This window comes from Cynoglossus semilaevis, chromosome 10 (assembly GCF_000523025.1).
Source record: "Cynoglossus semilaevis isolate Cse_v1.0 chromosome 10, Cse_v1.0, whole genome shotgun sequence".
Lineage (NCBI taxonomy): Eukaryota > Metazoa > Chordata > Actinopteri > Pleuronectiformes > Cynoglossidae > Cynoglossus > Cynoglossus semilaevis.
In genome coordinates, this window is record NC_024316.1 from 8060508 (window position 1) to 8082279 (window position 21772).

The 21772-nt window shown below is 40.6% G+C and overlaps 1 protein-coding gene across 9 annotated transcripts in view; it reads left to right on the plus strand.

Annotated features, from left to right (window-relative positions):
• Nucleotides 1-19899, plus strand: part of LOC103384843 (paired box protein Pax-7-like) — a 29263-nt gene extending 9364 nt beyond the window's left edge. For 5 of the 9 annotated variants that reach the window (XM_025059621.1, XM_025059623.1, XM_025059625.1 and 2 more), the window contains 5 exons: nucleotides 9497-9696; nucleotides 11716-11881; nucleotides 11983-12182; nucleotides 15833-16100; nucleotides 17936-19899. In XM_025059621.1, coding sequence (XP_024915389.1) covers nucleotides 9497-9696; nucleotides 11716-11881; nucleotides 11983-12182; nucleotides 15833-16100; nucleotides 17936-18051 — 950 coding nt within the window. In that variant the 3' untranslated portion in view covers nucleotides 18052-19899. The remainder of the gene's footprint in view (nucleotides 1-9496; nucleotides 9697-11715; nucleotides 11882-11982; nucleotides 12183-15832; nucleotides 16101-17935) is intronic. The other 4 variants (XM_025059622.1, XM_025059624.1, XM_008318525.3 and 1 more) reach the window with 1 other exon arrangement.
• The last annotated feature ends 1873 nt before the right edge of the window (nucleotides 19900-21772 follow it).

Here is a 21772-nt window from a genome sequence, read left to right on the forward strand (position 1 = left end):
TGCGAGGAAGCCTTTGAATAGCAATAATAGCAGCCCACTTCTTTGCCACTGAATGTTCGGTAACTATCCCTTAATCTCCCTTTCATTTCGCCGACAAATGCCAAGAATCTTGTCTGGCGACCCGTTGGGAAGCTGATCAGCCAACAAAAGAGGAGCTGAACACAAAGAGAGAACAGGCAGAGATAGAGGTTAAGGGCAGGAAGAAGCCGCGGGCTGCTCCTGCACACAGCATTTATAAGGTCGGTGGGGAAATTACAACTCAAATAATAAAAATCCAACTAATTAATATTAGTTTTGGATGGTCTTTATTTAAACTGCAAGGGCAGCGGTTCCCAACTGTTTTCGGCTCGTGACCCCATTTCTACATCGAATATTTCTGGTGACCCCACAGACATCAGTCGAGATGCACCAGCTCAGATATTGTTATATGCTGCATTTTATTTTAATTTTAAATTTTAAATGTTATTCATGAAAGGTAAAAAATAATAATTATGAGTGGAACTATTTTTATCTTTGTTTTTTAATCAATTAATCGACATTTCAACCGACCCTATTTGATTTCCAAGTTACCCCACTTGGGGTCGTGACCCGCAGGTTGTGTGGTGAAGAACATGTGCTGCAGCAGAACGGGTGCTGCAGTACAGCTGTGATTATTAGATTTGATATAAATTTAGCAGGACATGGTCATATGCAGGGACATTGCCCTGTGTCTGTATTTATTCTTTCTGTTCTGGAAGATTCCTTTTACTTTAGTAATTCCCATTTAAATCAATGGCCTCATAATAACTGCCATAACTGACCCTGATGTGGATAAGCTCAGTCTTTGAAGGAGTTTTCAAGTAACAGAAGTTGCCATTGTCACCAACTGAAATAGCTTAGAAATAAATGCTGACTAGATTTATTTGTGTGTTTCTAATGGATCTGTAAAGGTAATATTTGCAAAAAAATAATGTATTCAAAGAATGATTGAATGAATAATATATTTCACAGAGGCTCAGCCTCCATCCCAAAAATGCTGGTTAAAATTGCCAATGCAGGGTGTGTGTTTGGATGTGTGTGTATGAGTGCACGTGTGCATGGAACATTAAGAAGGTCTTTTCATGGTTTTCTCCATTAATTCAGGGTGAAAATCCCATTCACCAAATGTAACCAAACAGTGTAATTGGCCATAAAATGACCTGAAATATATACAGACCACTGAGGCAGAACACTTGGTTTTTTTCTGTGTGTGATAAGAAAGTGGATTAGTGACCCCTCTCTGTGTTGTATATAAACCACAACAGTCTGAGACACATATTCTAGACCTTCTCCCAGGACATGGGCTGATTATTTTTCACAATGTGATCTGGTAAAAACAAAAAAGAAAAATAAACAATAGTGACACTGGATTAGTTAGTGAATCTTCTGGAACCAAATCTGTGCTTTTGTTGTGAAAAATCGAACTAAACAACAACAGAAACGAGGGATTGAATAATCCCTGTTGGACATTATGGTCCAAACTCCTAATTATTATTATTATTATTATTATTATTATTATTATTATTATTATTATTATTATTATTATTATTATTATTATTATTATATGACAGCACCTTTTTTAGCACCAGTGAAACAGAAAAGAAAATTCAGTCAGTTTTATTTTAAAGTTTAAGGCCAGCAGAGCTACAAAATATTAAAATATATTTTTAAATTGATTTTATAAACTTTCTATTTTTTCTTACATTTTTGTTGTTTCCATCATCAAGGGTAGTCAGTGGATATAATCATGCAGTTTTTAAAAAACAACATAAAGCACAATGACACAAGAATTAGATTTACATTGCGGACACTATTGCTGCTTATTTTGTTAAAATTACGTGATACAGTTTTCTACACAAACAGTTAAATTATTATAATATATATATATATATATATAAGTATATTATATTATATTATATTTCTCCAAAACATTTTTTTGTTGGAACGATTTTATATATTCGTAACATTTAAATGATTAACCCCTGGCAACAGGAAAATTGCCTTGACTTTGATTGGATGAACATCACAAAGTTGCACATGTGTTGTGATCAGGCAGCTACAGACAATGACTTCGTGGTGCGTCTACCTTTGAACAGCAGTGTTTACTCTGTGTTTACTCACACAGAGACAAATGGATCTAAAGTAGTCCAGCAGGGGTCTGTCTGTGTCATTTTCTGCCTGCAGTTTTCTCTCTGGAGCAGCTGATGAACTCCTCCAAGTTTATTAAAGAATAGCAAACAATATGAAGCAAAGGCTGCAGGCGAGTGGGCTGACAGTTTATAAAGCGGCGGCCATTGTGGCCTGCAGGCAGATGCATGAATACCTCTGAATAGACGTCCTGAAAGTGACACGATTGAGGTCGACAACAGCAGAAAACGCTGAAAGAAGAGAAAAGCTGCTGCTCTGTGCTGCTGAGCTGAGCAGCATTTCTAATGCTGCAGCTCTGAATGAGTGTACATCTGCAGGGGGAGGGGGTGTGTGTGTGTGTGTGTGTGCGTGTGTGTGTGTGTGTGTGTGCGTGTGTGTGTGTGTGTGTGTGTGCGTGTGTGTGTGTGTGTGTGTGTGTGCGTGTGTGGGTGTGTGTGTGCAGTGGTCCATTTACTGTGCTTGTGCTGCTGTTGTTCAGGCTGTTGCTTGTTTTCCTGACTGTATTTTGGTATTTTTCAACATGTTGATGTTCTAGTTCCAGAAAAGACGGACCTCAGTCAGGTAGCTCTAGTTAGAGAGTCAGAGGTTAACTGGTTAATGACTGACTTCTACTTTAACTTGCCTCTAGGACTTAAGACTTGATGTGAACCTGACTCCATTTGTTAAAGATTCCATTTGGACTTGGTTCCAGACACAATTCTTGAAGTGTGTCAAGTCATGACTGGACTCAGAGGTGAAAGGGTCAAACCTTGACCTGGACTCAAACCCTTTGACCCTTGACATCATAGTTCATGTCCTGTATTTGATATGAACCCTATATTTTTAGATTGATTGCCTTCAACAGAGTAGATCTCAACTTCAAACCACTCGATATCAAAGGAAGCAGAAAGTTCACATCAGGAAGTAAAGACTGGAAGTTAATTTTGGTGAATTTCATCAGAGGTGCGTCCTCATCTTTTGTCTTTTAATTGTTGGTATATTTTCTTCTTCTCGTCTTTATGTTGCTGTGCGTTGGTGTCACTGTCTCTCTCCTTTGTTGTTTGTGCAGCAACTCTGTGCCTGAGCCCCACATTTCTCACCTTGATTATTCTCAGCCACTGTAGAACCTGTCCTTCAGTCTGACCTTCCAGGTTCTACGGTACTCAGCACAGTTGATCCTGGACTCTTCCTAACCTTCTGTGTCCAATAAACAGATCTATGTTCTGTGACGTGCAGCAGATGAAAGGCCACCCATGTCCTTCAATCTCCCTCAAACATATCAGTGCTCTTCTTAAGCTTTTGAAGCAGAATCTGGAGAAAGAGTCAACCAGCTGGACTCACTTCCCTTTTCTTTACACTGCACTGATTGTTAATCTACTTTCTCCCCAAAATAAGATTATTCTATTGCTCTTTTAAAACTTCCCTGCAATTGCTTCCCTTCTAAGCCTGCAGCTGTCCACCCGGGGCTTTGCTGTGTCGAGTATATCTTAAATGTGCTTCTTATTATTATGATATTTGCTCCAGGCTCTAATCTTTATCAGTATTTATATTGACAGTCAGCAATTTTTGTTTGTGGCTAGTTTTTCTATCTGCTAAATAAAGACACGTGCATGCCAGTGCCTGTGGAGGAAAGAAGATAAAGACTTTGCATTAATAGCGGTTTGCTAAGACATAATGCCCTGATAAAGCCCACATCTCTGTGTGGGCTGGATTGAGTTCAGAGCCAGTTCTAAGCAGAGAGCACGACTCGTCCCTAAGAGCTGCGACAACTTTCTAAAACGGACCGTTTGTGGCTGCGGTCTCTCTTCTCTTCAGTCAAACAACAACAGAAATTGAGATTTTTTTTTCGTCACTGAACGTTTTCTCTTTGTAGAATGTCGTAGTTGTTTTTTGAGAAGCCGTCTATGTCGCCGATGCTTACGTACACTTTTTCTTGCATAAGTTGTGTCTTAATACCATTGTGTGAGACAAAAGCAGGGACAATGCTGAACTGCCGTGAATAGGAACATGTGCGCTGGTTGCAGCTTCATCACAGTTTTAGTCTGTTTGAGTTTGAATTCAGGTTCTTTGTTGCTGCTGCAGCTCCTGGTGCCAACTGGCAGAGTGTATTTTACTCTCTTTTGTCTTCCTGGAATAATTTGAAAAACTTTGGCTTTAGCCTCATTAGGCAGTGTTCAGACATTCACTTGTATTGTGCAGGCATAAAAAAAAAACCAAAAAAAATCTACATTTCAAATGGAAACCTGCAATTTCAGCAAAAATTCAATAAACCTGCAGCTGATATAGACACTTAAGCTGCGTAACGGAATTCATATTTTTCGGATAAAGTTATAAAACTGAAAGCTGTTTGATGAAGGGAATTTTGTAGAGCCAGAATGTATTAATCGCCCGTTCGATTACTAAGCAATTATTTGCTCTGTAATGACTACAGAACAAATAGAGATTAGTATACCTTTGGTAAATGTATATTGAATGAACTGCAACAATTATCCAAAAAAAGAGAGGAAAAGTTCCAAGTTCCCCTGCCCCCAGGGCCGTCCTGCCCCTGCACCGTTTGACCTCTTTCAGGCTTCAAACTGCTTGGCTGCTCAGCTTTAGTGACTGAGTGTGGAAGTGTTTACTGAGGTCCTGCGGAGTGCAGCGGGCCAGTGTGGGCTCTTTCACGGACCTCGGACCCCATGGGGTGCTTCTTCTGTTTGTCCTGAAAAGCCATGAGAAGCTCCCGCTCCCCTGTTGTTGAAGGTGAGCTCACTTTGTTACTGATGCGGTCGACCAATGAGAGCTGAACTCACAAATATTTGTTGAACACATCAAGGATTTAAACTAACTTCAGTTGAATCCAAAAATCTTTTTCAGAAGTGTTAAGAGGCGCACAGATGCATTTTGGGATCTATACTGACTCATATGACACATATAGTATAATGGTTTTACAATAGAACCCCCATGTACTGGAAAGATTAGCTACATAAAACACAAAGTCATACCGACATAAATCAACACAAATTAGCTCAAACCTTAGCTGGAAAAAGCTAGTACATTCAAATGAAGCTAAACATCCATACCATAGCCAGATTACTAGGATTACTTTTACTTTTGATTTGACAGATTTTTACACCAAATACTTTTGTTGATGCCACTCAACCTGAAACTGGGAACTAGGTGGACTCTAACCCTAAACCTTTTCCATGGCAGGCAATATCCTTCTACTGCGCTCCTCTAGCATGTAGCCAATTAGATAGGTTTGTACAATATCTAAATGGCAGATTCAACTTTCAACCCTTTCAACTTAGCTTGATACAATTAAAAACCAGACCTGGAATTGATCACAAATAATATCCCATACTGCAGTAGCGGTGGTTATAGGGTGTTTTTTTTACTCTAAGTGTGTGCATGTGGCTTGGTGGTGTGTTCTGTTGAAGGGAGAGTGTATACAGTACAGCAGACATGACAGCAGGCAGGTGGTTTAAATCCTGCCCTGAAGCTGAGCACAAAGGACGTTTCTTATCAAAGACACAGATCAACTTTAGCCTTTAAAAAAATCTGACAGAACAGCTGCTGACAAAAACAAAGCATCAGCAGTATTTGTTCGTCAGGTAAACATCACATTCTCCTACACAGTGCCAGATACTAATGTGATTTAATCACACACTAGGTAAATGTATTGTGCATGAATGTTCCAGTGATGTAGGTCTAACCAGGTTCTTGGTTCACGTGCGTCGTAGTGTGAACGTTGGGACAATTCCACCGCAATGATTTGTTTCAATTTGTCAATGAATTGTTTAATTTTGAAAGCTGCTGACTCGGAGGGACAGTGTTCACTTTGATCACACACACACTCATAGTGAAACCACATTAATAGACTGTTAATGTGGTGATAAAAAAGTCTCGGAGGAAGAGGAAAATATAATTAGTGCAGTTATCTTCATTAATCACGGCGTTCATTACTGCTTAATTAGACGTGTGCTGTTTTTTTAAGAATACTGTGTGTGTGGATGGATGTGTGTGAGTGTGTGGGTGTGTGTGAGTGTTTGTGCGTTTGTAGTTGCAGAAGTCACTCCTTCCTACCTGAGCAGGATTGTGATTCTGTAGAATTGTGTTTCCTCTGAAACAGAACCAAAATAAGGATGACTCTAATTTTCCTGCAGCACATTTGCACACCCTGCCTGTGTGTGAGAAGAGCCGCAGCGTGCACCCATCCTCTTGATAAGACGTAGCATGCCAATCTGGGGATCTGCTGGAGACAAAGATGAAGTCCAGGTTCAGACCCTCTATCGGCTCTAGGCGTCTGTCTCATTAGCATAATCTCTGCTTTCCATTATCAGCTGGAGAGAGTGGCTGACCCTCCTGATCCACTGGCCTGTCAAACTTTATTCTCCTCCATCCGGGGGATCCTTTTTGTGCTGCTGTCTAAGGAAAGTGTGAAGCTGCTGGTAGCAAGTGATACCAAAGCACCAGAGAGCCTCAGCTGTCAGTGGACACTGCAACGTAACTCAGATTTACAATGCACTCATCTGTCACTTTGGCCCCTCCAGGGCTCCAGGGGGGTTAGAAATGAGGTTTCTATACCTTAACCTTGACATGTAGTATTTTAATGTGAATATGGAGATGCCAAAGAATCATTTTCAAAAGATCATACATTTGCATGTTTGCTAAACCAATTAATGTTACCCATACATAGTTAAATAATAATTAAAATAACTGTGTATATCTAAAAGATGACCCTAGTAACTGGAAAGGTTAACCAAAAATAGCTAGATTTGGTACTAAATATATGAAAGCTAAATATAGCTAAAATCTGCTAAAGTTGAATTGTATAACGCTTACATAGAAAATCATAGTCAAAAAATAATATTGGAAAGTGGTAAAAAAAGCAAAAAAAAAAAAAAAAAGCAGAGTAAGCCAATGCATAGCAAGAAATTAGCCCAGATTCGTTAGCTCTAGCATATCACACAAAAAGTTAAAAGATTATACAAAATAGTATTAGTATCCAAAATTACTTATTTTTTCTTATTTTTTAGTAATAGTATTTTTTCATGTGAATATTGATTGAAAGCTTATATTTACAATAATTCTATTGTGTAAAGTCATAGAAAAAAAAGTATTTTATATTTTATTCATATGCAGTGTACATTGACAATGGCAGAGAAAAACACTTGCTCGGAGATGAAGCCTCCTCTCCCCTCTCATCCCTCCCTCTCCTCTCCCTCTGCCACTCTTCTCCAGCAGCCTTAAATCCAGCTGCATGTGGAGGGAAAACAAATAGAGTCCATCCCATTGCAGCTGCCCCCCGAGGACCTGCTGCTACCTTTTGGAAAGTGATCCCAACCCACTGCAGTGGCCTCAAGTGCTGTCACGCCGCGTTAGTGCCAAATTGCTCTGCAAGTAGCCCCGCACGCCCCTCCCCTCCGGGCGCCCCATTTCCCGCACCGAGCGGCCAGCATTATGTGCTGAGGCTTCCTTCATAATTGGCTCGTGCATTAAAAATATATACAGTGTGTTTGTTTTAGCATTGCTTTGTAGAAAACAAATCCCAGCTACACTAAAAGAATTGATTTAATTAATGCAGCAGCATGTCCTGTGGCCACATGTAATCCGGAGAAAATTCTACAGCTGGATCTTTCAAGGAGTGCAGCTGAGGGGGGAATACAAAAAAGATATTCCGCCTTAGTCTCTTCCACTGGTCTGTAATGGGAGCCTCGCACTAATCCCATAATTCCCTGTTTAATTAAACTGCAAGGCCAACCCTGTAGTTTTCTCAGCCAGTTTGACAGACCCACTTCTCATGACTTCCACAGAGTACAGTGTGTCTGCTTTAGTGCAGACTGAAGTGTTCAGAACAAAACCGTCCTCCTACGACACCTTACACAACAGTGGTTCAGTTTAAAAGATGTTTAAATAGGTTTTAGCCTCGGGGAGTAGGGTTTAGCTCAACTTTAGACCCATCTTTAAAAATAAAGTCGAACGTCTCTGCATCTTTAACCTTGCCACTTTTAGTCCAGTCTCTCGTCTCTCAGAGTGTCACTGTCTCCATACTATAAGTACATCATAGCAGGTCTCACAACCACCTCAGAAACATTCCCTTTTCCTCTTGCTTGACCTTTCCTGTGGCCTGATCAGATCAGTCCAAACACGAACGTTCCTCGTTGCTTCTCTCTAATTCTCTGTGGTTTTGTTCAGCACAGAATATTTATATAGCAGAAAATGACAGCGTGAAGGAACAATAAACCAGAACATAATGTTTTCTTCACCAAAGCAGCTGGGAACTGTGCTTCCTAGTATTATGACGGGATCATTATCTTCAGATAGTTTGCTCAAAGGAGGGAGTTTTTCACGAGCAAAAAAAGGAGAGATTTGACCCAATTAAAATCTGGTAAATCCCACATGACAGCAGATCTGTTTTCATTGGAAACATGACATCACAGTCTACACTGACAGCACCTCACAGAGCATTATATCCCAGTCTAAACACTCCCAAGTCCTGATAAGCAGTTGGCAGCTTCATTTGAAGTGGGTATCTGTGTGTATCTGATAATCTCCCGTGGCTCTGCCGGCACAGCAGTACGGAGGCCCTTCAGATCTGGGTGAAATCAGCGGCACAATAAAATGTGTGGTGGTTATTTTCAGGCTGCCAGTCCGTTTGTCAGGGGTTGCCCTCAGGCTCACGGCGCTTCACGCACAAACACACATCACCAAGGTGGTCTGCGGAGATTAGCACCTCTTATTACGCTGCACTTCTCAGAGCCGTGTGCCCTACGGGATGCTGGGAAATGCAGGTTTTGTGTACAATAGTGAGGAGTAAAAAGAAACTGTTTTGCTGTATAAATAACTACAAAGAACGTGTCTTTTACAAACACCCGTTCTTATGTTTGTAGAAAGATTAAAACATAACTGACTGACTCTATACGTCTACCAACCGACTAGTGATCCAACAGGATGGACGTCAAGATAAATGTTGTACCGGTTGACCATCTACGTCGACGTTTTTAACTGCAAAATGTTTGTGTTCTCATCTTATCTTTTTAAAGAACTGCAATAGGTTAAAATAAAATAAAATACAGTATGTGCATTTGCTGCACATTTTATGGTCTCTAATGTGTATATATATAACTCATATATATATATATATATATATATATATATATATATACAGTATATATATATATAATGATAATGAATGATAATTGATAGTAATGTACTCCATGGACCAAACTCTTTATTTTCAGTTTTTTGTGTATGATCAAATTCCACAACAAGGAGTTACACATATTTGAAGAGAAAACCGAGCTATTTTATGAACCCGTTCTCTGTTTTGTACGATGACATGATAGGACCTGTCCATGTCTTTGTCCAGGCAGTCGGATGGATGAAGTTTCAGACGTGGAGTCGGAGCCCGACCTCCCTCTAAAAAGGAAACAACGCAGGAGTCGAACCACGTTCACAGCAGAGCAGCTGGAGGAGCTGGAGAAGGCCTTTGAAAGAACCCACTACCCTGACATCTACACCAGGGAGGAGCTGGCACAGAGGACCAAACTGACCGAGGCCCGGGTCCAGGTAACACTCCTGTCCATCAAATCAAAACCATATCCCAGCACTTGCCTCTAACCAGTGCCCACACCTCTGGAACAGCACTGGGACTGCGGCATCTCAGCCAAGTAAACTCTCTGTTCTGACACTTCCTCTCTGTGCACTACTGTAGAGCTTTAACAACAGCTGTAAGGTGTTCAGCAGTGGGGCGGGGGCCACATTCCTTACCAATGTCTCACTGCCTAACATCTTGGCTGGAATCTGCTTTTCCCACAACTTTCAAGCCCACAACTCATTGAAAAAAATTCACAGCAGATCACACAAAAGTCTGCACTTGCTCTTGGGATTTAAACCACAGCAGCAGCAGCAGCAGCAGCAGCAGCAGCAGTGTAGACCAATCAGAAGCCATAAACTAAAGGAGTGAGAACACAGGGTAGAAGCCAGAGCTCCAATGGAAGCGAAGGTAGTTAGACTAGTGGACATCGAACCCTCAACCTTCTTTATGAAATATGACGAGGTGTACCCACTGATGAGAGGGTCCCCTTAAATCATCAATTACTACTGTACACATACACATACATACAAACACACACACCCAAGTGAGTGAGTTTGACCGGGAGTTGGTTCTGCCTCTCCTACAGGAGAACCCCAGGGCATCAGCACCTGTTCTAATTATTTGAGTCTGCTGTTCAGAAATAGAAGTCCAAATGATGTTCTCCACTTGAAAGGCATAATTTCATTTTCTCCAAATGAAAAAAAAAAAAAAACCCTGATTCCTGGAGAAAGTGAGTGAGTGTATGGTGTGGGTGCAGAGCTGGAGGCGATAGAGGATGGTGTGCTGTGTGCACGGATTAACTTGTGTGTGCTATTGTATCAATTTGTTCCATTTGGGAAAAATTAGGAAAACCAGTTATTCCTCATGTACTATATAAAGAAAAAGAAAAGTACGCAGCCATCTGGTCCCACAAAAAGTGGAAATGATCAATTAGTTTCAAACAAACTGGTAGATGTTTGTGGAAAACTGAACGTCAATATTGTACATAAGAGTTGTGTCTAACATAAAACCGATGGTACAGTGAACAGGGTATGAAGAGTGTATAAAGTACAGCATAGAAATGCATAGAAATGCTATAGAAATGAAGATATCAGCCTGCCATTTCTTAACATTATACTGTCCAGTTCGCAGGACTGTAGGTGGCGCTGGTATATTGGTAATCCTGTGTGTTCACTGGGAGAGGTTATCATCAGCGGGGCCACGGTTGTTGGTCGGAGATGGTTTTTGTTGCTTTGTTAGACTTCCTGGACATTTGAGTGACAGGACAGAAACTGTTCTAATCCAGGAGGAAAAGTCTTTCTCAGAATGTTGTCTCAGTGCTAGTGCTGTCCTCCAACAGCGACAGTTGGAAACTCTGGTGTACTCTAATGTAGGACAGGGAGTGGGAGGGACAGACTGTGGAGCAGAAGTTCATTATGACTCTGTCTGTGGATGTAATTTTAGTTTAGTTCCAGGCTGATTCAGAGCTACGGACTATTTGGTTTTAATTAAGAAGTTTTAAATTACTTCATGTCTCAAGTGAGTTCAAATTGGAGACAGTTTTTGCTTTTGGCAGTTCACATGCACACACACACACACACACACACACACACACACACACACACCTTTTTACATGATGCCTGATATAGCTCATATGACCAGAGTAGAATATGAGTGGTTTTCATTTTAAACACCTCTGAAATTATATCTGTGTAAGTGACCATGTTGATGAGGAAGAGGATGATGAACATAAAGCTGAAGATGGATGTGAGGACAAAGAGTGGATCTGATTTGACCAGGCAGATGTAAATCTAAATTTGAATGTGTGAAGTGTCATCTTTGTACCGTAATTCTTTTAAAAAAATATTTCTACAATTAAAACATAAATAAAACATTTAGTCTGAAACACGTCTTGAGAAGTCTCGGCTCAGGATCTCGGTTTCTTTAATCTTTTTATGACCAATATTATGATCACATAAGAAGTGCCTGTGTGGTTTTGTTGTTTTGTTCAGGTGTGGTTCAGCAATCGAAGGGCCAGGTGGCGAAAGCAGGCAGGAGCCAATCAACTAGCAGCATTCAACCACCTGTTGCCAGGTGGTTTTCCTCCCACGGGAATGCCAACCCTTCCTACATACCAACTGCCAGAGTCCAGCTACCAAACCAACAGTCTGTCCCAGGGTACAGCCGATCATTGCTGACACCGAACTTCTTTTTTGTACCTTTTACTACAAAAGAAAAAAAAAAACAACAACTAAAAGTTGCTTAATGTTGCGTTTCAGATGGTGTTGGCACCGTTCACCGCCCCCAGCCTTTACCTCCATCCAGCATGCACCAGAGTGGTCTGTCCACCAATGACAGCACCTCTGCCTACGGTCTGACCTCCAATCGCCACGGCTTCTCTAGCTACACTGACACTTTCATGAGCTCAGCAGCAGCCAACAGCCACGTCAACCCTGTCAGTAACGGGCTCCCCCCACAGGTAAGAACCGCTGCGTTCAACATCTGAGTCCAGGAATCTTTACACTGTTCAATTCCCAGTGGAACCACATGCTTGGCTCCTGCTCGGGGCAGCATGCTGCAGCAGATCTGCTGTGAACACAAGAATTCCCCAAATATGGGAAATTCAAATGATTTGTATTATTACTAATGTGACCCTGGAAAGGACACAGATTGTGTGAGTGGGTTTGGGTTATAATAGGTAAAGTAGTAAAGTTCAATATTTCGCTCTGATAAAATGTGTTAGGTGTTTATTTTGTGAATTCAGACCTAGAACATTTCAGACCTAGAACATTTAGTAGCCACACATAATGAAGTCACCTGAAATGTTTGAAATTTTATAAAAAACCACCTCTCTACATCCGTATGTTCCTGACTCTACTGCTACACAGCAGTTAAGTCAAGGTGAACTCATGCAAAATATGTTTGGGTCCAATTGGAATTCTCTAGCTTCAAAGAGCTTCAAAGAGCTTCAAAGAGCTCAGCAGCAGTTTCACTGGTATCCTACACCAGTCAGCATGGAACACTACAGATAGTTGATGCTCACAGAATTCACGCTGGAGGGCTCAGAGTTTCACAGATGCATATATCAGCACCATGTTGTGTACCAGAGACTACAGTGGGATTTGGTGAAAGAAACACTGGACTGTAGACTGGTTATAATGGAGGTGATTTTACAGCATGTGATTATTAACCATAATGCTCCATTCCTACCTGCCTGTCTCTGCACCGCAGCTTTGGTTTGTATGGAGGATTAGCTCGTACGTATATGCCACATATACTATAGGTTTTTCAAACGATTACGCCTCAGGACCTGCACTTTACCTGACCCATGGTTGTGACTGAAATGTTCACAGACACAAATCAGTCTTCATAGATAAATAAATGCAGTATTAAACTCACATTCTTTTTTTTTTTTTTTTGGTGTGAGTTTTAATACATTTTACTTGATGATGAGTCTTTTTTTTAAATTGAGAACTGTTTCCAAGAACAGTAGCGAATGTTGATTTGTTGTTATTTTCACAGTCTAATCTGTGTTTTTTAATAATTTCTAATTTAATGCTCACAGATTTGTGGTAGAAAAAAAATCTGATTTTTTTTTTAAATCTTTAATGTCTGAGCACAGCTTATCTGCATTGGAAATAAATAAATATGAATACCACAGCAGTGAAAAGAACAGTAGATAAACTGAGCTGCTTTCTGTGTTTGTTGGAGCTTTTTTTTTCCATTATGGGATCAATGCCATTGACCCTTTCATCATGTTTCCAAGCATTTACATGAGATAACAATGTCGAGCGAATTTCTGGTTTCCCTCTTCAGAATTGCAGCAAGGCTGCTCTGTACGTTGACAGACCATAATTCAATTTGAAACAGCTACATTGCATTTGGAATGTAATTCACACAAGCCATTCCTGCACCTCCTTTTTTTCAAATTGAATGGGAAAGAATTAGAGGCTGACTTTCATGTGGGGGGATTGAGCGCGGAGCCAATTCCGAGTCTTATTGACAGGAAGACAAAATGACAGCCAGGAACGATGGTGATGAAGGTGATGATGGTGATGATGGTGATGATGGTGATGATGGTGATGCAGTGTAAATAGAAACCCCTCCTTATCTCTGAGCTTTAGCATCACAGCCGTTACAACCTCCTCCACCTAAAAAGGAGGGAAAAAAGCCAGAAAAAAGGGATTTTTAAACACAAACACACACATTTATATATATTTGATAAATAAATAATAATTCAATCTCTTCTGCTTTAGAGGTCTTTCCCCCACACTGAGACAGACTGCATCACTAATCCCTTTTTGTCAGGTCAAACATCTTAGTGACCCACCACTCAAAATGAAACTATTACTCCCCACAGTGACCCCATCATCACATCATCACATCACACCAAGGGAAAGCGGAGCATATTTTTCCTATTGCGCTCTCATTTCCTCTCTGGTTTGTTGTGAGAGAAAGATTTAGCCCGCTTTGGAAAGGAGCAGCTCTCGGGCTCACTATTTGATGTCAGGGAGAAAGAAATGGAAAGAGGAGCAGTGTGTGTGTGTGTGTGTGTGTGTGTGTGGGTGAGAGGGGATAGAATAGAGTGGGTTTCAGTGTTTGGGGATCAGAGCTGCTTTGGTTCTCCAGCTCTGTCTCTTTGATCCATATCCCCAGGCCTGCCTGCCTGCCTGCCTGACTAACTCAGGCCTCTGCTCGTGATTCCTGACAACTGTCGGCCTGAGATAAGGAGGTGGGGTGAGGAGGGGAGAAAGAGGAGGGGACAAGGACTCTTCTACCGCCATAAACTCCCTACCTCCACCTCCCTATCCCCTTCATTTCACAGCACTACACACATTTACGGGACATTCGTTTTCTCCACAATACTCTTGATAAACACATTGGACACATTCATGCAGACACCAATACTACGGATAGACATAATGCACACCCTAAATACAACAACTCAATTCCTAAACCTGACCTTTAATATAAAATATTGCTAATTCTAAACCTGGTCTGATAGAATTCAGCCAGTAGACTTATAAAATGTAGACCTCGAGTTATCCTGTCTTCATAATATAATTTAGAACAAAAATGGTTTTTACTCTGAAAACGTACGGTTGCAAAACCTGAACTATAAATTTATAAGAAACGAAAACAGAAATAATAATTGGAAAACCAGGATTTATTTCACTCTGCTTCCCCTCCTCGACACAACTGTGTTCACCTGAGTATCAATGGGAGAGAGTGAGTGGATGCTAATATTAGTCTTAGCACAACCATTAAAAGAGCTCTGAGCTCTAAGCCCTTTGACTGGGCACGCTGTCAACTGGCACGCTCCCATGTCAACAAATCAAAAAGGATGAGCAGATATATTTACATCAGTGCCATAATGAAGAGCAGAGCAAAGGCTGTGGGGGGAGGGGGAGGAGAGCGCTGGTTAATTAGAAATTGCTTTTAGAAAAAAAGAAAAAAAGAAAAAAGACGTGACTTCATTTTGGCAAGAGGCTAAAGCAAAAGAGCTTTAGCCTTTTTAAAATAATAAATAAATAAATAGCAGTAATACTGAAGGAATCTGCCAGTAGAGGCAGAGGAATTTAAATCACATCCAATGATGGGATGTTTGAAGGATACATTTTCTTTTATTTTGTCACTAAGTGCATTCTGGTCTAAACTGAGCCCCCGGTGCTGTCTTACAGGCTGACTGAGTGACTGACTTAAGTGACTGTGTGGGTAGCAAAGTGTTAAGCTCTTCTAGGGCCCCAGGTTTGATAGTAGGTGTTGACTGGCTGCATCACAACTCCAAACTTTTACCAGCTCCTGTGCTAATGTGATGGGTTGTTACAGACAAATTCACCAAGGCTGCAATAAATAAACATTTCTGGACCAGAATGTTCTGTTTGGTTAAACATGAATTTGAGAATTAAGTGAATTCTTTTTCATTGTTGATGTTAATTAGGACATGATGATTTTAGTTAATTATAGAGAAGCACGAAATGATGATAAAATGTATTATATCTTTTGCCTGAAATGAAATTTTTATTTATTGTCTAATAGCATTTCCAAACACATGTAATATGTACAAGCAACGGGCCAGATCAATTTGCCAACAACCCTGGTGACATTGTCCTCTTTCCGTTTTTTCAGGTGATGAGCATCCTGAGTAACCCTAGTGGCGTGGCCTCCCAGCCGCAGCACGACTTCTCCATTTCGCCACTCCACAGCAACTTGGACACTTCTCCATCCAACGTCATCTCCACCAGCTGCAGCCAGCGCTCCAACGACTCCTCAATTAAGACGGTGGACAGCCTCCCTTCATCTCAGTCCTACTGCCCTCCGACCTACAGCTCCACCGGCTACAACATGGACTCAGCAGTGGCAGCTGCTGGATACCAGTACAGTCAGTACGGCCAGAGTGAGTCCTGAGTTCACAAGAGAACCAACACACACACACACAGTTTCTTTTTTCTTTTTTTACTTGATGGTGTCATTTAAGCTGACGTTGTATTGAGTTCAGACACAGATAAACTAGATTGATCTGCTCTGTATGTGTGTTTTTTTGACTTATTGAAACAAGTAACTGGGTCAAAATTTCACACAGAGAAAAGGAAATTACATTTGATAGATTGTTTCACCCAAGTCCTTCCATGGTCATGGATTCTCCACAAAGACCCTGCCCACTTGTAGGAACAGCACTTGTCAAAATATATAGTTCCAATATTGTCTGGTAAAAATAAATACGATGTAACAGGGGCTTCAGTAGTGTCAAATTTATGTAACTGAGAAGGCTTAAATTTCAGCACCATGGACAGCACCATAGTCCTATAATTACTTTTTGTTTTGTTTTGTTATTCACTCGCTCACATCTAAAGGTCCATCTGTAGTCTTTCAGTTCATATATATACATACATATATATACATATATATACATATATGTTGTTGGGGGTGGTGTTTTTTCTGTAGAATCTGATGATGGTCTGTGTTTTATTGAACCACATCTTTGTTGGTGCAGTGATTTTCTAATGTCAGGTGTGTTGTTTGTTGCCCCCCAGTAAACCTCACTGACTCAACTCACATCTCACCCCCCCCCCCCCCCCCCCCCACCACCTGAGCAGACAGATTTAGGAGTTTACTGCAGACATTTGACTCTCCTCTGCTCTGATCCAAGAATTCCCTGACAGATTAAAGTACATACTGTCAAAATAGCTGATTTGTGAGTGTTTGTGTGTGTACGTGTGTGTTTTGTGTTACGTGTCTGCATAAGTTTTGGTGCACATTATCAGATGAGCTGCATCTTAGTAGCAGAGGACTTTTGGTGTTAGTGCTGAACAGGGATTTAAGGTATAAACCTTGTTGACAGAAAAAAGAAAGGCTCCTCTACAAGGACTGCTAAACCCTTCACATCTCACCACACACACACACACATATATACACACACACAGCTCCCCCTTTATCCTTCAGAGTGACTGGCATCTTGGCACACAGACCTGCCCACCCATAGGTGCTCTTCTTTTTCCCCTGTTTCTGACAGGCAGCCTCTCTCCTGTTCACTCACGTGTTCTAACTCACACGTCCGACTTATTTTCAGCCAAACACCCTTAAAACAAACACACTCTCTCACCTGAACACAACACCTCACATCACATTTACTGTCACACCCCTCACTCTCTTAGAAGGAAGTTATCAGCAGCTAAACCTCGAGCGCTCTGAGCACCGCTGCCAGCTTTCACAGAAACACTCATTTAACGGACGATGCCCGTCACTCTGTCAGTGGAGGGGAAACGTTTGTCTGACAGAGTCAGTGTCATGTTGTCAGACAGTCAGACTGAACAATAGCAAGCGATCAATGCAGTGCATGTAGTGTCTTGTTTTGTAAATGTTCTGTTGTTGTGACTGTGTTTTCATTTTTCCTGGGGTTATTACCATTGTTCAGCTTCACCTCCTCCTCATCCATCATCGTTTTCTTCCCTTTGAACTCTGTTTTTGAAACCTTTCAGGAAATGTCCTCATTTCCTGCTTTTATAATTCACACATTTCTGGGATAAAAACCAATTAATACAGATTTTAATCAGGCTAACTCTCTCCTCTGTCTCAGTTTTGTAAGAGATGCCTCTTTCAGAAATTGGCACTGCCTTTACCTCCGTCAGCACCAACACTGAAGGATTTCTGTTTTTTTTTTTTGTTTTTTTTTTGCTGGTTTCATTGTGTCCCGACTTTAAACCTCGCCGTTTGTGTCCTTATTCTCTCCAGCTGCTGTGGATTACCTGGCCAAAAATGTGGGCCTGTCCAGTCAGCGCAGGATGAAACTGACCGACCACTCAGCTGTGCTGGGTCTGCTGCAGGTGGAGACGGGCCAGGCCTATTAACGCCCGGTGGTCACCCGCACAACCAGTTGCTCCTGTTACCATCCATACAATCTGTGTGTGTGTGTGTGTGTGTATGAGAGAGAGAGAGAGAGTGAGAGTGAGTGCCTATCAAAGTGTCAATGCAGTTGATACACTACCTAGATGTTTTATACGTTTTTTACAGAACTGTTTTTCCAGCAGTGACGTATGAAATGACCAAGCTTTAAACATTCCTTGTGGGAATTCCACTGTTAGGAATACAGTTGTCGTTATTGCACCAAGTTTGTCATCAGTTTATTTACATTTTCTTTTAAAGCATAAACTGGTATTGTAAACTGTTACTGTCCAACTAAAAAAACAGTCGAGGAAACAATGAAAACACACGACGGCACACATCAGAAATTTAATTTAATTGTGAAAATGATTTTATGTTTAAACAACACTGCCTAAAATCAAAACAAAGTAAATAAATAACAATTTTTCATTCCCCAGTCGTGCTGAAGTAGTCTGACTGATACCAAACTTTACATGTATTTTTTGTTTTTTTGTTTTTACTTACATTGTTGACTTAGAGCAGGTAAACAATTCACATCTTTATGATTCGTTGTTGTCGTCGCCTTCTTTTCATTCAATCTAAACACATTCCCCTAAAAATTGACAGAAAAAAAATCAAAAGTGGTTAAAAATATGTTAATCTTAAAAATGATTTTTAATCCAATTTAATTTTTGTTAAAATATTTAATAATCATTTTTTCCCTTCAAATGACTTGGTTTTCATTGCCACACATTACACGGTCAGGTTCAGTTGAATGCGTGCATTGATTTGTCGCCGCCTGATTGGTTGGTTACATTCTTACATCCACGAGCAGCTATTAGGTTGAACCTAATAAAGTGGCAGGTTTTGGACCCACACCTTTGCCCCAGTTATTACCTGAACTGACCAAAGGAAAAGTCCATTCCTGCATAAAACGATCCTGAGCTTTTTGGGAGAGCAACATCAAGGCTGCAAAGATGCCTCAGTATTTTGACCTTCACCCCTAGAGTAACATGCAGGAAGTGAAGTGGATCAAAGAGAGAATCATTCCCTCCATGATGTCATTCCATATATAAAAATCAACAGTGAAAAATTCAATATTGTTATTTTTTAAACTTTAAAATTCCTTGTATTATCCTATTTTGTTCCTGATCATGTGTTATTATTTCTGACGTACGCTCAGTCCTTTTCCCTAATGTAAAAAAACCAACATGTCATTTTTACCCCCCCTCCCGCCCCCACAGACCCTAGTGTCTGTTTGAAGCTATAGCAGCCACCACTGTTTTTACATTTTAACTTCATCCACCCGCTTCTCCACAAGAGCCAAGAAACCCTCGGCTGCAGATGGTGGGAAACTTCTACCTTGTGTAAATAGTATTTTTTCACTGACAGAAAACCAAGGAGAAAAATATTAAAGATCAAATGTACAGATATTATTCATCTTCACGCTCTTCTCGTTTACCTCTTGGTCCTTTGCTTTTGCTTCTTCATTTCTTTATTTCCGTTCGGCATGTGTGTAATATAATTTATTCTACGTGTATGACGTGTTAGACTAGAACAAATATTATTTGTTTGTAAAAAAAACCTTTATTCCTCTCGGCCTCATGGCGCTTCAGCTGTAACACGGGTGAAAGTGTTTGTTTATTAAAGCTCTACATCTGGACCAAGAGCACGCTGCCTTCGGCTGACTTCATTGTCTTCACTCTAAGTCCTGCTGATTGTGAACTTTCCTATAGTTTATGACTGTATATATATATATTAACATAAAACATAAAATATATGTTAACAATATATAAGATTTTTGCTCAATCTTGGTCAAGTTTTAGCTTTGAAAGCTAACCAGTTTTGCTTCATTTCTGCTAACAGCCTCATCAATACTCTAACACACACACACACACCTAGTTGTATCTTGGCTAACTTTAAGCTATGTTCAAACTATTCCACACAGTACTGTTTATTATAGACAGCTGGTATAATTTGCAGTGATGCTATTGCTGTTCACCATTAAAACTGTGGTCCAACAAGACGAAGGACTGAAGGAGCAGGTATATCAGAGATATTTATATATGTATATACATGTATATATATGTATGTATACAGTGTATATATATTCCAACTGTTTAGCATTTAACACTAGAAGTTCTGAACGTGTTGTTGTGGTTGAAGACAAATGTGACTGATGTGAGAAAGTGACACCAGGAATGCAGTGATTAGAGGATGCGTCTGTAGAAGTTAAACTTCCTCCTCCCAGAAGCCCCTGGGGTATTGTGCTCTGGGTGCTGCTCTTTGTCAGACACTCAACACTGTCACAATGAAAGCACTTACAAAGCCTAACATCTCCCTAAATCCCATAATTATTCCAGGATACATTATGTACCTGGGCTCCAGCTGTCTGATGGGCACAGTGAAGGGATTGCAGCTCCAACAATCAGCTTATGACAGACAGATTGTTATGATTGGTTAATAATAGCAGCTTGTAAGTAGTGTGCTTAAGTGGTGTGGAACAGACAGAGGAAGAAATGTGAAATAAATGTTCTCGATCCCTTCCTCCCTCCTCCTGAGCCGCCGTTGTTGGATGATCATCCCGTGCCTCGCTCTCTCTCTCTCGCTCTCGCTCTCTCTCTTTTCCATTTTCATCCACAACAATGGGAAGAGAGAGAGTAGCATTGTGTAGTAACAACGTCACCCCCACCCTACCACCAGCTGCTGTACCACCGCTGCTACGGTCAGCTTCCATGTTTCATCCACTGTTATGGTGTTTCTTCAATCTCGGGTCGTTTACCCTTCCTCCCCCCAAACTCCTCTTCCTCCCCCACGCACACAAACTACTATCACTTAATCTAATCTCATGATTTCTGTAACTCTTGTCTAGAATTAATCTAGAAGAGAGTGGTGGGTGTTTTGACTCACCTCTCTGCTCTGACACCTGCACCGTAACCAGCCTCAGTGAGGGGAATGGTTTCTGCACTGACAGCTGATGCCTATAATTTTAATTTTTTAAAAAATGTTCTTCTTTTTTTAACCCATAACACAAACCAGAAACAACCACCAACAGAGTTTAAGGCCCCAGTAAAAATGTAATTATTTTTTAATTTTATTTGGGGGGATTAAATATGACCAAAAAAGCTAGCTAGCCTGAAAGTGTGGTCGTCTTAGTTACACTGCATTAGTAGTAACTGAAAAAATAGTAAAAATTTAATTTCATTATTTTAACTTAGAATTCTGTTTAATTAGATTTAAGGACAACACCTCTCTGATAAATGTCATGAGAAATAAACAACAACAATTTCCTGAAAAAAATAAATCACAGAATCTTTAAAATTGAATTTAAGTCATTTTTACGTGTGTCATACAAAGTACCGTTACCATGTAGATCAGCAGAGATAATGGAAATATTAAAATTATGAACCAGAGGGGGACAACATGCAAACGCCACACTTGCTTGCTTCAAGGCGACTGTCCAAATTCCAAGAGCCCTGCGTTGCTCTGAGTCATAATCTACCATATAATGTCTAACTGTGGGTGAAAAGAGAAATATCACTACAAACCTCACAAGACGCTGCTTCTTTAAACAGGTCCATACATTGTATTTTTTGCGTAGTTGCAAACCTCTGATCCTGTTCTTCCTGACTCTCCGTACAGGTGTAATCTAGTGTCTGATCCCTGATGCTGACAGCTGCTCATGCACAGACTCCTGGGCCTGTACTG